Genomic DNA, 15,059 nt, shown 5'->3' with positions numbered 1-15,059 from the left:
AATAGAGTCGCCCCATCAGAATTTTGCCGTGCCTTGGGCTTATCAAACCCACTTTCCTGGGCTTCATTCCAGTTCAGGGACTCACGAGTGGACCTAAGAACTTCGTTGTTTCTGTGACTCAACTCCCATCAGCTTGTGATAGGAAGAATTGTTTATCCCCCAATGGGTCAGCACCTACTATTGTTGGGTGGTTGTTAATTTCCCTGAGTGCTTTTACCCATATGAACATGTCCTAGATTTTAGGGTAAGTACTGGAATACCCCTTTTTAGGCTCTCCAGATGACAGCTCTTTCATGTTACCTATACCAAGAAGTCATGATCAAACATTTTAAAATATCATAACTTTTAGGAACTAGTTAAACTTTATATCTTGTACATATCATTATATCATATATATCATATATATATTTATATCTGTATATTTTTTAATTCTCATCTGATTATGTCATCTTTTTGCTTAAAACACTTGGTTCTCAGAAAGACATCCCAGATCCTAAACATGGTGTACAACAGTGGTTCTCAAACTGTAGCATGCATCAGAATTCCTGGAGGGCTCGTTAAAATATTGCTGGGCCGAACTCTCCATTTTTCTTGTTCACTGAGTCTGGAGTGGGACCCAGGAATCTGCATTTTCAACAAGTTCCCAAGTGATGCTGATAAAGCTGTTTTGTGGGCCATAACTTTGAGAACTGTGGGTTTACAAGAATGTATGTAAAGTGGTCCCTTTCTTGTCTCTAGTTTCATCTCATGCTAGTATTCTGTGTCCAGTGCTCAGTTGTCTTCTCCTGGGTTCTCAGTCTCCTCCTTCCCTTTCCTACTTCTTCCCATGTGCCCTGTCCCTCTCCCCATAGGATTTAATCAACCTAACTCATGTTGGAGACTTTTATGTATCCTCCTCACAAAAAAGTTCGGGCTTCCCTGGTGGCACAGTGGTTGAGAATCTGCCTGCTAATGCAGGGGACACGGGTTCGAGCCCTGGTCTGGGAGGATCCCACATGCCGCGGAGCAACTGGGCCCGTGAGCCACAACTGCTGAGCCTGCGCGTCTGGAGCCTGTGCTCCGCAACAAGAGAGGCCGCGACAGTGAGAGGCCCGCGCACCGCGATGAAGAGTGGCCCCCACTTGCCGCAACTAGAGAAAGCCCTCACACAGAAACAAAGACCCAACACAGCAAAAATAAATAAATAAATAAATTTATTTTAAAAAATAAAAAAAATAAAAAATAAAAGTTCATTGAGGGCAATGACTATTTGACTCATCAGAGTTTCACAAGTACCTAGTGCAATATGTTCCACATGATTGATACTCAGTAGATATTTGGTGAATGAATGAATGAATAAACAGTACAGAGTAATACATTTAACTTCTCTTACTGTGCTCATACTCGACCCAGAGCAAATTCTCCTACTCCCTAAATGGTGCCCCTGCCAGTTCTCTCAGTAGACACTCCATGCTGGAAGTATGTGCAAGAGAACTGGCAGTTGCCCACGTATATTGTTCAGATAATCCTTCTTGCTCGTGCAAAGAGGCATATTGCAGGATGAATACCCCTAAAATGATAATCCCAGATTCTTAGTTCAATTTTTGTTATTTTAGGATTACATAATACTGTGAAATAAATTCCAATTATTTGAGCATTTTAACTAGAAGCCACTTTATTTTTAACAGGATTTTGGTTACATTGTTATTATAGAGACACACTTGGGCTTTCAAAATATTACTCATGAAAACCTTAAAGTCATACATTCTTTGGATAGAACAGCAGAGGTTTGTTAACTAAGGCTAGTATTTCTTTTAAGAAAAACAATGTGCCTTAATAATAACCAAATAATAAACAAAGCTGTTTAAAATGACTTAGTTTTAAAAAATCACCACATATTTATATATATATATTTATATATAAAGTACTAGGTCATGTAATAATAAAAACTGATATACATATTTGTGCATTTAAATATATATATTGATGATTTATATACTTACGATTATAGTTTTAGGTCATTCTTTCTCATTTCATGTAAAGAATTAGGTAGACTTAGTTATTGTAAAGCTGTGCACAGCATATGGGTATCTTACCCACAACCTGTATAATTGAGATAGAATCCTTAGAAGATGTTAAATTCAAGTTACTGTTTCAATACACAGAGGAAGATACCTTGGTGGAGGGTGAATGTTACGCTATAACAGGAAAGGTGTAATTCTGTGGAGTGATGGACCAACTCCACTTTCATTATCTGGTGAATCCAGAAGACTTGAAATAGCAAATAAGAGAATGAAAAAGGTGTGGATCAAGAAACTGGATCCAGAGGAAAATCAGAGGAGATAAGAGGCAATATCTAGGATGTTGGTCTATGGCATCAAGAAGGATCACTGGAGGAAAAATATATGTATGGTGTTTTGTATTTTGTTAGTACAAGTCTTCTCCTGACTTAAATCTTCCTTTGCCTTGGCAGGTCTCATTGTCCGGGAAGTAAGCATTGAGATTTCACGCCAGCAAGTGGAAGAACTCTTTGGGCCTGAAGATTACTGGTGCCAGTGTGTAGCCTGGAGCTCGGCGGGTACCACCAAGAGCCGGAAGGCCTACGTGCGCATTGCATGTGAGTCATCGTGCAGGGACACTGTGGATTCCAGAAACGGATGGAAAATGGGAAAATTTAGACCATAACTGCTCTAGTGTCAAAGAACCCTGGTTAAAAATTGCTCCCAGATTTCTGAATTTGAGCTACACTTTCCCTTTAAGTCACCAGAATATCATTTTATTTTGTTTCAAGCACTGAGTAATTTTCCTTTATGGGTGTGAAAGAATTCGTGCTACTTTCAAAAGGTTGAATTTTCTTTTTTAATCTGGTAGTAATTAGGGTACGGGAAAACCAACTGTATTCCTTTAATGAGTTTATTCTGCCAATTTGTTAGGACAGTGTTGACTAGTTTTGCTATTAGAAATAGAAATTACCCAGACAAAGTTTCTCTGTTTATTTTAGAACTGTTCTAGTGCATCAGAATACACCACTGTTTTCCAAACTGTGTTAATTTCTAGAGTATTTTTGTTGAGGGAGAGGTTAAAAGGTGCCTCACACACAAAAAAAGTGTTCCATAATCAATAAATGTGGGAAATACCTTTTTTTTGGACAAAGTTAAAGAGGTTTCTTCATTGCAAAACTTTCCAGATTCCTTAATATGCTAATGTGCATATTATCCCCAAGGAGGAGATGTAGTCTGCAGCTCTTTCTGCAGACCCTTGTCTCAACGAGTACTATTCACACCTTGAGCGGCATGAATGCTGCTTTAATCTGTCTTTAGGTTCCATACTGAGAAATTTTCTCAAGTATGAGACCACTGAAACCCATGTAAATTTTATTATCTGAATTCCTTTGCATGTCTGTATTTTACTAAATTTCAATTTGCATTGATGTCTAATGTCACTTACCTGTAATATGTCACTAAGTCCCAACAATTGTGGCTCTGATGCTTCCCCCAATTCTGTTCTCGCCTCTTCCTTCCCCTCTGCTTGATCTAGATCCCAACCGTTGCAAACACTTCCTGGTTAGTCTCCATGACTCAAGTCTTTTCCCTTTTCTAATCCTTCCTCCATATTACCACAAATGCAAGATTTCAGAAGATTCCTAAAACTCAGGTCTCATCTCAGCTCACCTCCATCTCTGCTAAATTTTTATAGTGGATCGTGAGATAAAGTCAAAATTTCTAACAATGGTATATATCACTGTATTAGTTTGCTAGGGCTGCCATAACAAAATTCCACCGACTGGTGGCTTAAACAACAGAAATTTATTTTCTCACAGTTCTGGAAGCTAGAATTCCAAGATAAAGGTGCTGGAAGTATTGGCTTCTTCTGAGGCCTCTCTCCTTGGCTTGTAGATGGTCATCTTCTCCATGTCTTCATACTATCTTCCTTCTGTAATGGTCCACATCCAAATTTCTATTCTCATAAGGATGCCAGTCATATTGTTTAAGGCTACAAGGCTATTGTTTAAGTATGGCCTTAATGGCCTCATTTTAACTTAATCACCTCTTTAAAGGCCATATCTCCAAATAAAGTCACATTCTGAGGTACTGAGGGCTAGGATTTCAACATGTGAATTTTGGCGGGAGGTACACATTTCAGCCCATAACAACCATATTTCATTGTTTACATAAGGTAACCTAAATTTCCAGCTCTGACCACAAAGAATGTCTCCAATCGGGTCACACTAGATTAGAAATACTTCCATTTCTATACTTTCCACGTATTGTTCATACTGAAGGGCTTCACCTTTCTCTTACTTCATTATTTGTAAAAACTCATTTATTCAACAAATATTTAGTAAGCATTTACTGTGTTCTTGGGACAATTGTAGGTATTGGGTATGGAGCCAGAATCAAAACATGTAATGATCCCTGCCCTCAGGAGGCTTATGTCTGGTGAGCAAGGGCACACTCTATATGAAATAAATAATCAGAGACAGAGCAGATGGTAAGTGCTATGAAGAAAGATAAGTGGGAAAAGGGGGTATTGTTGTGCTGGGGAGGGTGGTCTGGGAAGGCCTCCAGAAGAAGTTGACTGTTGAAGAAACCTGAAGGAAGGGAGAGAGGAAGTCAGGCAGAGGGGACAGCAAGTGGCATAAGTACAGACGCCCTGAGGCAGGTATGTGCTGGCGGGTACCAAGAAGATCGAATTAACCGGAGTGGCTGGAAGAGAGTGAGCGAGAGTAGACCCCTAGGTGAGCTGAGAAAGGTACGGACAGGAGGGCAGTGTGGAGATGGCCTAGGCCCTGTGGGTGTAACATCTTTGGTCCTCAGTATGAAATGAGAACTTCGGAATGTTTTCAGCAGAGGAATTCATGACACGACTTCCATTTTAGCAGAACACCTGACTGCTGTGTTGAGACTAGACCATGAGAAGCAAGAGTAGAAGCAGGGAGACCAGTTACGAGGCTGTGGATGTGGGCGATGTTAGGATGCATGGATTAGAAGCTGTGGAGCAGTGAGACCTGGATTCTAGATATATTTAAAGGCAGAGGTAGTAGCTTTTCTTTGAGAGGTTAGATGTGGGATGTGAGAGAAAGAAAGGAGAGAATGATTCAAAAGGCCTGAGCTTGTTGAAGGATTTCTTTCAGTTGTCCTTAGTGAAGTCATTCCTGCCTCATCAGTCTCCAGAATGATAGGTGTTCCTTTCTCAAACCTTTCAGAGCAGTTCGTCCATCCTCTTAATACAGGCTTGTCTCCTTTGAATTATATTCACTTGTCGTCATGTCTGCGTTTCATGCCAGCGAGTTCTCTGAGATCAGTTTTGCTTAATTCAGGTTTGCTTAACTGTATATCTTCAGTGCTTAGCACAACGCCTAGAATATCCAAGATGTTTAATAAATTTTGTTGAATTAAAACCATTATAAAGACTTGCTCTATATTAATCATTCCTCTCTGAGCATGTCTAAAGGGATTTTTCTTTTTGTCTTCTGTGGATTCTCCATGAAATAGACTCTGAGGTGGAGACACGCACGCGGGCAGTGTATTAGCGAGGGCTCTCCGGAAAAACATCTGTGGAGGAATAGAAATGGGCAGAGGGAGAAATTGAACTGCCGTACAGGTACAACAAAAGATGACCCCATAGGGACCTCTGGAGCTAGGACGACCCTTCAGAGTTGTCCCACCTTGAGGCACAGGAGGTGAGCAGACCTTTCTCCCCAACATTGACTAGTCAATGCATGTGGGCCCATCCTTTTCTCCTCACCCTCACCAACTTGTATGACCTAGGTCAAGTCAGCTCTTCTCAACTGAGGGCAAGTCCAGGAGGGAGAGGCTGGGAGCCTCCACCTTCAACACTCCCAACAGGTGGGATCAGTCCTGAAAACGTATGTAATCCACTACAGTTGTCTACCACGAATCTTGAAGATTTTATGTTATTAGTTTTATTTTGTGTTTTATGTTATGAAAGTATCTTGAACATACTTTCAAACATTTCAAAAAGAAACAAAAAATGTATTGTTTTGGTCAGATAATTAAATGAATTCAAAATTAGCTTCTAGTTATAATCAAAAGAGGCACAATGATATAAAACTATATCTTGCATTGCTATGTGGTCATTAATATCAAGTGTAATGAATATTTAAAATTGCCAATCTACACTCTATACTAAATTGGCTTGCCTAAAAGCTGAAGTTTAAGGGCTTCATAGTTACAAATGATGACTCCTGTGTGGTGCCAACTTTATATATGTATACATAAACAATATATAGTATTTAATAAAATAGCATATATAATATTATCTTTATATAACCCTATTCACCACATTAAAAATTAAAAACATATAAGAACCTCATCTTTCTTTGCAACGTATTACATAAACTTTGCTATTTACTTCACAGCTTTTATACGTAGTTTGACATTTTCAAATAATAAGATAAACTCTTCTTCCAGTAAGACATTAATTTGCCCATAGCACCTTTTTGTCTTCATGTATTAAGACTGAAGAGAAGTTTGCTTGTACTTCCATAAGTAACTGAACGCATATGTGTGTGGCCAAGGAACAACATCCAATATATAAAGATTTACTCATATAGATTTACATCATGATGAAAAAAAAGTTAAATTTCAAATTCTCTCTGTCTGGGCTGATCCCTACCAAGTGAGTCCTTGCTAATGTCGCAGGAAGATTGCAGATTTTCTGGTTTGCTCTGTTTCAAGTGAGCTGTGGTGCTTTGCCCAGTAATATCTGACCGATGGCTGTCACATCAACTGCAATTAAAGTTTAAATTTTTCTCAGGTAAAGGTAACCATGACGCTAAAGTTAAATAAGTGCAATTACCTCTCACCTAATTCGATCTATACTCATTATGTGCTCTGTGGAGGGGCCCATAGCCCTTTCATGAAAAAGCTCTATTTTCAGAAGTTTACAAAGCAGAAACGAATATTAGCTATTCACTCATTTAAGTTTTCTTAACAAAAATAAGTTTGTGAGACAATCGGGGCAGAGGGAAAACAGGAAACGGGAAAAAGTTAGGATTCGGCCAGGTATGAGCTGAGAACATGATATGCCTGCTCTAGAACTGAACACATTTAGCAGAGGGCAGTGTCAGGTGTCCTTAGTGGGTGCTGCAGCTTCCATTGCAGAGAGAGGAGTTCCTTCTGAGGGGACTCAAGTGGACACTATAATGACTGTCCAAAGTAGAACCCTTATGGTGACACAGCCACCAGTTTCATTGGGTTGTTTCTTCCAGTGTCCCTTGTTATAGGCCAATGGGAGAATTCTGAGTGTTAAGGTAGGAGAACGTAATTCAGGCAAAATGTCAGCAAACACTGTCTTTCTTCAGGAGATGTCTTGGCTGCTATTGCTGATGTTGGTTGTGATTATTGATGTTGTTGTTCATGGTTGCTTTTGTAAGGGGATGGTGGGCATAATGTGAAGAGAGTAGCAGAGTGGAGTAGTTAGAGCACACATTTGGGGCCAGGTTGACTTACTTATTCAAACCCTGGTTCCATCACTTACTAGTGTGACCTTCATCAAGCGACTTAACCCCTCTGAGACTTAGTTCCATCAACCATGAAATGAAAATGATAGGGTTAGTTTAAGATTAAACTAGAATAAACTTGTAAAGCATATGGCACAGTGCCAGACACAAAGCAAATGCTCAGTGTATGATAATAATGTTCATAACAACAGAGATAATGATTCATACAACTTTATTTGTGCATTTTGAAACTTATCAATACTAAGTTAACTTTAAAAACTAAAAAGTTTTTCCTTCTTTCACCATTTCCTGTACCAGGCCTGGGCCGTCAGTCCTAGAGGTTGAAGTTCTCTGCCGATTCAAGTATAATTAGACTGTAATTTTGTCCCTAAGCCTGAGGCTAGAGGAGCCCTGTAATACGGTCACCCTTCTCCTCAATTCAGTAGTTACAATGGATTTATGTGCACGGACAATCCATCCTCCTGGGAATGTCAGGGTAGTTCCTGAGGAGTTTCTCTTTCTTATGTGTGCAAAGGCCACTGACTACGGATTGGAATAGGATAGTTTCTGGGAGGAATTAAGGAGGATCAGAGTGGCCCTCTCCGCCCTCCTCTCATAGCTCCCTCATCCTTTTCCCTGGGATCAGAGCCACCTTGTGAGCCATGGGTAGGTTTGGACCAAGCCATGTTTACATCTGTGAGTCTGTAGTGTCTAGCATGCTGTCCAGAACAAGTGTCCGAGGAAATATGATGCCAGCCGCACGTCATTTCAACTTTTCTAGTAGCCACTCTGAAAAAAGTAAAAAGAAAGAGGCAGAATTAATTTTAATAATATGTTACTTAGTCTACTGTATTTAAACTATCATTTCAATAAAATAGCCAATGTAACATTCTTTTCTCATATTAATCTTTGAGATCTGGTGTGTTTACACTACAGTACTTCTCAGTTGAGACTAGCCACATGTCAACTGCTCCATAGCCACGTGTGGCTCGTATTGGACAGATGGGCTATAGAATAATAATAATAGATACACTGTTTCAATCACTTTTTCACCTCACATAGTTACTGTGTATGTGTGTGTGTGTGTGTGTGTGTGTGTGTGTGTGTGTGGTGAAAACACTTAGGCTCTACTCTCTTAGCAAATTTTATGCAATACAGTATGATTAACTATAATAACCATGCTGTACAAAAATATCCCCAGAACTTATTCATCTTGTACCTGAAAGTTGGTACCCTTTGACCAACACTTACATGAATTAGTTCATTCAGTACTTGCAACAATTCTGTGTAACAGGTGTTATTATCCTCATTTTACAAATGAGGAAATGGAGGACAAAGGGAGATTAAAAAGCTGCCTGAGTTCGAAGCTCATATATGGAGAAGTAGGTCAGACCAGCAAAGGAGTCCATGCTTTTAACCAACACACTGGATACAAATAAGAGAGGAGGTGACCATGATTTTGTGTCAGGTGTCAGTTCACAAAAATATCTTATTTTCCACATGCGTAATGACATAGGCTATTATTTACAATGCAGAAGTGAAAGAAGGCCTTGGGTTCCTGCCTCTCTCCTGTTGCTTGGTCTGCTCCAACTATACCAGTTTGTTTTTAGCAATGTTTAATACACTCATTCCAGATACAGGCTATTTGCAATAACTCTTCCCTCCCACCTGAAACATTCTTCCCCAATTCTACCAGTGGCTCACCTCCTTCTTTCATTCAGATTTCTGCTGAGACATCAGCTCTTTAGTGGGATTAACCCTGACCAATTTACCTAACACCCGCTGTCGCCAACTCTGTCACTCTTCTAACCCCAAGCCTGCTTTATTTTTCTTGAGAGCATTTCTCTTCATCATTATTCATGATCTTTTAGGCTGACTAGCTCCACCACTGGAATATAAGCTTCACTAGAGCAGGCACTTTATTTTCTTCATCATTATATCCCCAGTGCCTAAAAACAGTGCCTTAGATGTGGCTGGTGCTAAAGTAACTGAAGACGTAAGTAAATGGAATGAAACCGAATTAAATTGTAAGCATATGATAAGGCAAAGTGACGCTGCTATTTCATGCTAATGATTTGTTGTTTCAGTAAAAATGTTTTATCACCCAAGGAATTTGAGGACATCAGATAGACTGAACTGATTGCCCCTGTGCTCCCCCTACTTCAAATTCCCATTACACTTTTGTCTTATTTATTTTCTCCATAGCACTTATCAACTTCGAACCTACTATATACTTATTTATTATGTTCATGACTAGTCGTCTATTTTCCCCAGCCCCTTAGAAAGTAAGATCCACATGAGCAAAGATTTTTGTTTGGTTTGTTCACTCATGAATTCAGAATGCCTACAATGATGCCTGACACTGTGGAGGAACTCAATAAATATCTGAAAGGAATGAATGAACTAATATTTCTATAGTAGGGGTGGTAGTATCTCCAGTTAAATATACATGTGATCTTGTCAATTATTGTGTTAGTTTGTATATACAGAAGTCATTATTTGTGGCCTTGTATGTTACTTTTCCATTTCCTACCTGTCTACTCTACTTGGCATAATCAAAATTAAAAATACAGTTTAACCAAATAATGCAGGTGTTCTGCGTTAACCAGGTGTTCTGAAAGACTTAGGTTATACCATGACAGGATCTGGCAGCCTGACACCAATGTCTTGGTAGAGCTCAGCAAGCTTGCCACCACACCAGAATAAATGGCCTGTTTACTAACGTGCACTTCTGAGCTGTGGTTTGACCCCCTGTATGACCATTTAAGTCCCCAGTAAACCCACTGTAAGTTACAGAGGCCGGTTTTTGAATTAGATGAGATTAATTGCACAATTTAGACATTTTTAGATAATAAGACAAAATTTTTAACAATAAATGTCTCCTTGTTTCATATAAATCTCAACCGTTATATTAATTAGTCCATCATGTGGTTCCTATTTCAAAATTAAAAACCATAACACATACCTGATTGCATCAGTCTGTATTTTTCCAAACTTATTTGCTTTTGTGTTTAGACAGAAGTTCTCAAGATTCATGGAGGCTCCACAAATCCATAGGCATTTATAGCTCATATTTGTTCTGAGAGGTAGACATCTAATTGATAAAATACTGTCTCATAAGTTATAGTTTGGGAAAAAATCATCCATCTATGTGCTATAGGAAGGGCTGGTAACCCACTGGACTAAAATATGTCATTAAAGTAATGTTTTATGCTGTATGAAATGGGAAGTTTATGGCTAAACTGCTTATTTGCAAAAAAGCTTGTCTGCAATCGTGTTCTTTTTTTGTACTCTGAGAAAAGAGCCTTAACTTTTTGATATATCGGGTTCCTCATCCATAAAGTTGGCATGTTTCTTATTATTTACCCCTAAGACATACCTTAAAAAATATTGTGATGACATATAATCATTTTTTTTTCTGAAAATAAAGATGCAGTGTGAACAGAAGGGTAGCTTATATGGGTTTTTTTTTTTTCTTCCTCTTCTCTGTAATGGATGTCTTTGGAGTTCTAGCTGTAAAATATTTATTTTTTTAAAAACCCTTTAGCAAAACTATCTGAATACAATATATTTGTCCTATAAATGCCCCAAAGCCAAGAAATAAAGAAGAATGGCTGAAATTGTACTTCCCTTTGCAGGGACTTTGCTTACTCAGAATTTCTGTTTAAATGACCCGGTGCAGTAAGGGATAGCCATGCCTTGGCAAAACTAAAGACATTGCCAGATAATCTTTCTGCTGATTTGCTCAAATTATTCTAACCTCTGTCCCTGCCCATAACTATGATATTATGAAAGTGTCTGTGGGCAATTCATAAGATTGGTCAAAAACATTAGTTTTTTAAAAAGTAAAAAGAGGTTGCAAAACAATAATAGGAACAAAATAAAAATCTTTCATCTTCATTCTTTTGTCTTTAAAAAACCCTGTGTCCTAGTAACCAACATTTATGGCATGCTTACCGTATGCCTAATTCTATAAGCCCCTTGTGCATGTTAATTTTTCTGATGCCTCCAACAGTCCTTTGGGTAGGATCTGTTATTATCCTTATTTTGCAAATAACGAAACAGAAGCATGGAAACGAAATATTAGATAACTTACCCTAGTCACTTGTTTAGGAAATGGTAAATCTGAGTTTTAAACTTTTCTTTTTACAGTCCAATTCATTGTACAGGTTTGCAGAAATGTGATAGTTCACTTTGCAATCTAACCATAGAGGAAACTTCATGTTTTTGCTGATTGGTTCGTGGGTTTTTGTTTTGTTTTGTTTTATCTTTTACAATATTTGAGAAGAAAAAGCAAGTTAAAAAGAAAACTCCTTCCAACATTTTTTATATACTGTGTCCCTTCCTTTTAAAAACCACATTAGGAGTTGCTGAATATAACATTTTTTTCATGATTTTTTTTTTTTAATTCCAGCAAAGATACTCTATTCCTGGAAAAGAAAACCATGGCAAACTTTTTAGGGTTCTATAGCATTGTCAGGACTTTTTCACTTTTAATAAATGCTCAAAGCTCAGAAGTCTAATCTAGTTTTCCCAAAATATGCTATCCTGGTTGGTTCATGGCAGTTATTTCCTGTTAACAGCCAGATTTGGTGATTTAAGCATAAGTTATACTCTACTATGATAACATAATTATCCCCTTTTATCATTATTGAAAGAAAGGCACACTTTTTCCCTCTAAGAACACAAGTATTGTTACTATATGTGACCACAGAATTATTTTATTTGCTAGAGGAACACTTTGAAAGTACAATAAAACAGAATTTTAAAAACTAAAAAATGTTTTTACTACCTTTGTTCATTGAGCATGAAAAGAATTAATTGATTGCTAGTTTCTGTCAAATATGGGGTCTGTGGCCCACCAAATCTGCATTCCTATATGGCAGCATAGAGCTGAGTAGCAAGTAAAAAGTTAAGTGAATTGGTTTTGTACCCATGTCTCTATTAAAATTTGGAAAACCTAAGACAGCCCAGGTTGGTGCTATGTTTTAAGAAAAAAATAATTCTTGTGCCTAACTTTCTTCATTTAAGTTACCTGCCTGTCCCCTAGACACATATGAAATTTCAGTGTCTGTGTTAGACAATGTCAGCCATCAACCTGCACAAAAGTAAGTACTGACACTGGGGAAACACCAACAGAGACTCACTGTCTTAAGAGCCACAGTGCAGAAGCAGGTCTTCTTGGTTCTCACGGCCTCCCAGGCCCCTCTCTCCCTCTGCCTACAGAGTCTAGCACAGTGCCGTGCATATCATGGGTGTTCCATAAATAATCAGTCAATCAATCGGTAGTTCTCAGATTTTACTGCTGTGTGTAAAACACACTTGGGGGCCAATAAAAACTGTGGATTCCTGGAGCCAAATCTGATTATGAAATCTGCATTTTTTTCAAGCACAGCATGGTAATCCCTAAGTTTTTCTTTGTGACACATCACTTTCAATCATTAGTCTTCCACGCTCGTAATTACTTTGTCTCACTTGTTTATGATTATTTTGACTAACAATGATAATGCCTAATGTTTGTACAGCATACTAAAATTCACTAATACTGGGGGGGGGAAATGGTGTGGGGATTACTATCTTTTGAGTGCATATTTATATTTAAGGCATGATGCTAGAGTTTTATAGGTGCTTCTTCCTATAAAACCCTGTAAAATAATTACTATTATCATACTCATTTCTTAGCTGAAGAAACTAAAGTAAGAAGAGGTTAAGCAGTGTGCTCAAGGTCACACAGCTAGTCAAGGGGTAAAGTCAGAACCGGAACCCAAGTTTGTCCGTGCTGAAGATCTTGCTCTTGGCTGCAATGTTATCTTGCTTTGCAGGGGCTTTCAGACCTCTTTCACAGTGACCTATAATAAAAAATATATTTCTATCATGATCCACTAAATAAACATATACCCATCTCTTCATACCTACAAATACACAGAGGTGTGTGTGTGTATGTACATATAAACATACATAATAATACTATGTATGATCACTTGACATTTTCTATTTATTCCATTTCATATTTTTAATGCTGGTTTTTAATCCCCTAAATTGAATTCATAATCCTCTAAGGGGTCATGACACACAGTTTGAAAAACTCAACAATAAACCTTAAATTCCGTAAGAATAGTAAGGAATATTACATCCTATAGTTTATAGACCAAATGGCCCAAGTGTGTACGCGAATGACATGCTGAAATTTACTCAGATGAGTAATCATCTTTCAGGCCAGAACTCTCTGACTAATAGTAATAGAAATAGTTGTAATGATTTATTACATGTGTTTTGTGCTTCATAATCTTCCAAAACCTTTTCAGATTCAATATCTCTTTTAATATTCACAAAACTCTATGAGATCTAACATTCACAAAACCCTATCAGATTTAAAACAAAAAGCAACCAACCTTAATAAGGTAATACTATGTCATTTATATCTTATTAATCAATGGAATTTAAGGACTTTAATTTCCATTAGAATAATCTATTGAAGTATACCCATCCGCGAACTCTTAACTTCATAATATCAGTTTATCACATTGTCAAGATTTTGTCTTTTAAAAAATATTTTATTCTAATAAATCTTTCTGCATAATCAAGTAGCATTGCTAAGGGAATAAACATTTTTAACAAATGTAAGTTATTTTTTCTTTACCTTGGAGTGAGAACCTGTTTATTTTCTTTTTCAAAGACAATAGTATCAGCAACCTGCCTGCTTAGACACCATAGGGAGATCTTTTGCTGGTAGTTTCTCCTGGTTTCCTTCCCGAATCAGCAGGGCTCACAGGGGCTTGGTAGTATGACCTGTTATAGTCAAAGCTCCCACCTTTCCAGCCTCAACTTTCCCATTGTAGGCCACTTTCACCCTTTTCAGATGGTGTCAGGCAAAGATGCTCGAGGGAGGTCACTGCGGAAGAGACTTGATTTTGGGCCCCTTTCATAAATATGCGCTTTGGTGTGACAGGCTTTCTTGCATGCTATTTTGGGTAGGCATTTCCTTCCCATCTCTTCATGGAGAGAGAAAATTAGTTTTGTCAAAGTAATTCTCTGCATTCATAATCATCAAAGCGTTAATATTCATCTGCTTTTGTGATGTATATTATATTGCTCCCTTGGATTTGTACAAAGAATTTTCTGATATTTTTAATATGGAATCTTCTGGAACCCATCCATCAACCCATTTTTCTAACTCTTACCCATACCTGTATATTGAAGTGTACAAAAGTTGCATGAAGATTGTCCTAAGAGGAAAATATATAAGCTGTTCTTTTCAAAGATGCATCATCTCCTAAATTATTGAAAAATAATTTCTTCTATTATTTCTCTTTGATAATTGGTATAAATCCTTAAAGATCTTATCTTATTTCACAAAGGATAGGCTGTTTTCCCCTAAAATGCATATTTAAAATGTTAGTGTACTCAGGCATAGGCCCTTATGACAAAAGAGATCTTCAAAAGCATTCCGTCACTTACTTTCATTTTACAAATGAGGAAAGTGAGGCCACAGAGTCTTCAAAATCCCAGGTAGCCTTCTTTTCTGCCCACCACATTGTCAAAAAGCAGAGTCCATGTTTGTAGAATGCCATGAAATTAGTGGGTTTCACATCATAAATATTTGTAACCACAGTAT

At 37.9% G+C, this 15,059-nt stretch overlaps 1 protein-coding gene across 2 annotated transcripts in view; it reads left to right on the top strand.

Moving 5' to 3' along the window:
* The window catches only part of UNC5C (unc-5 netrin receptor C), a 401,385-nt gene that overhangs the window by 260,973 nt on the left and 125,353 nt on the right, over positions 1-15,059 (top strand). For both annotated transcript variants that reach the window (XM_082391648.1, XM_082391647.1), the window contains exon 3: positions 2,453-2,596. In XM_082391648.1, coding sequence (XP_082247774.1) covers positions 2,453-2,596 — 144 coding nt within the window. The remainder of the gene's footprint in view (positions 1-2,452; positions 2,597-15,059) is intronic.

Source organism: Balaenoptera borealis, assembly GCF_965194805.1.
Source record: "Balaenoptera borealis genome assembly, chromosome: 4".
In the NCBI taxonomy this organism is placed as follows: domain Eukaryota; kingdom Metazoa; phylum Chordata; class Mammalia; order Artiodactyla; family Balaenopteridae; genus Balaenoptera; species Balaenoptera borealis.
Note: the sequence above shows the minus strand (reverse complement) of the source record. Positions and strands in the feature narration are given on the sequence as shown.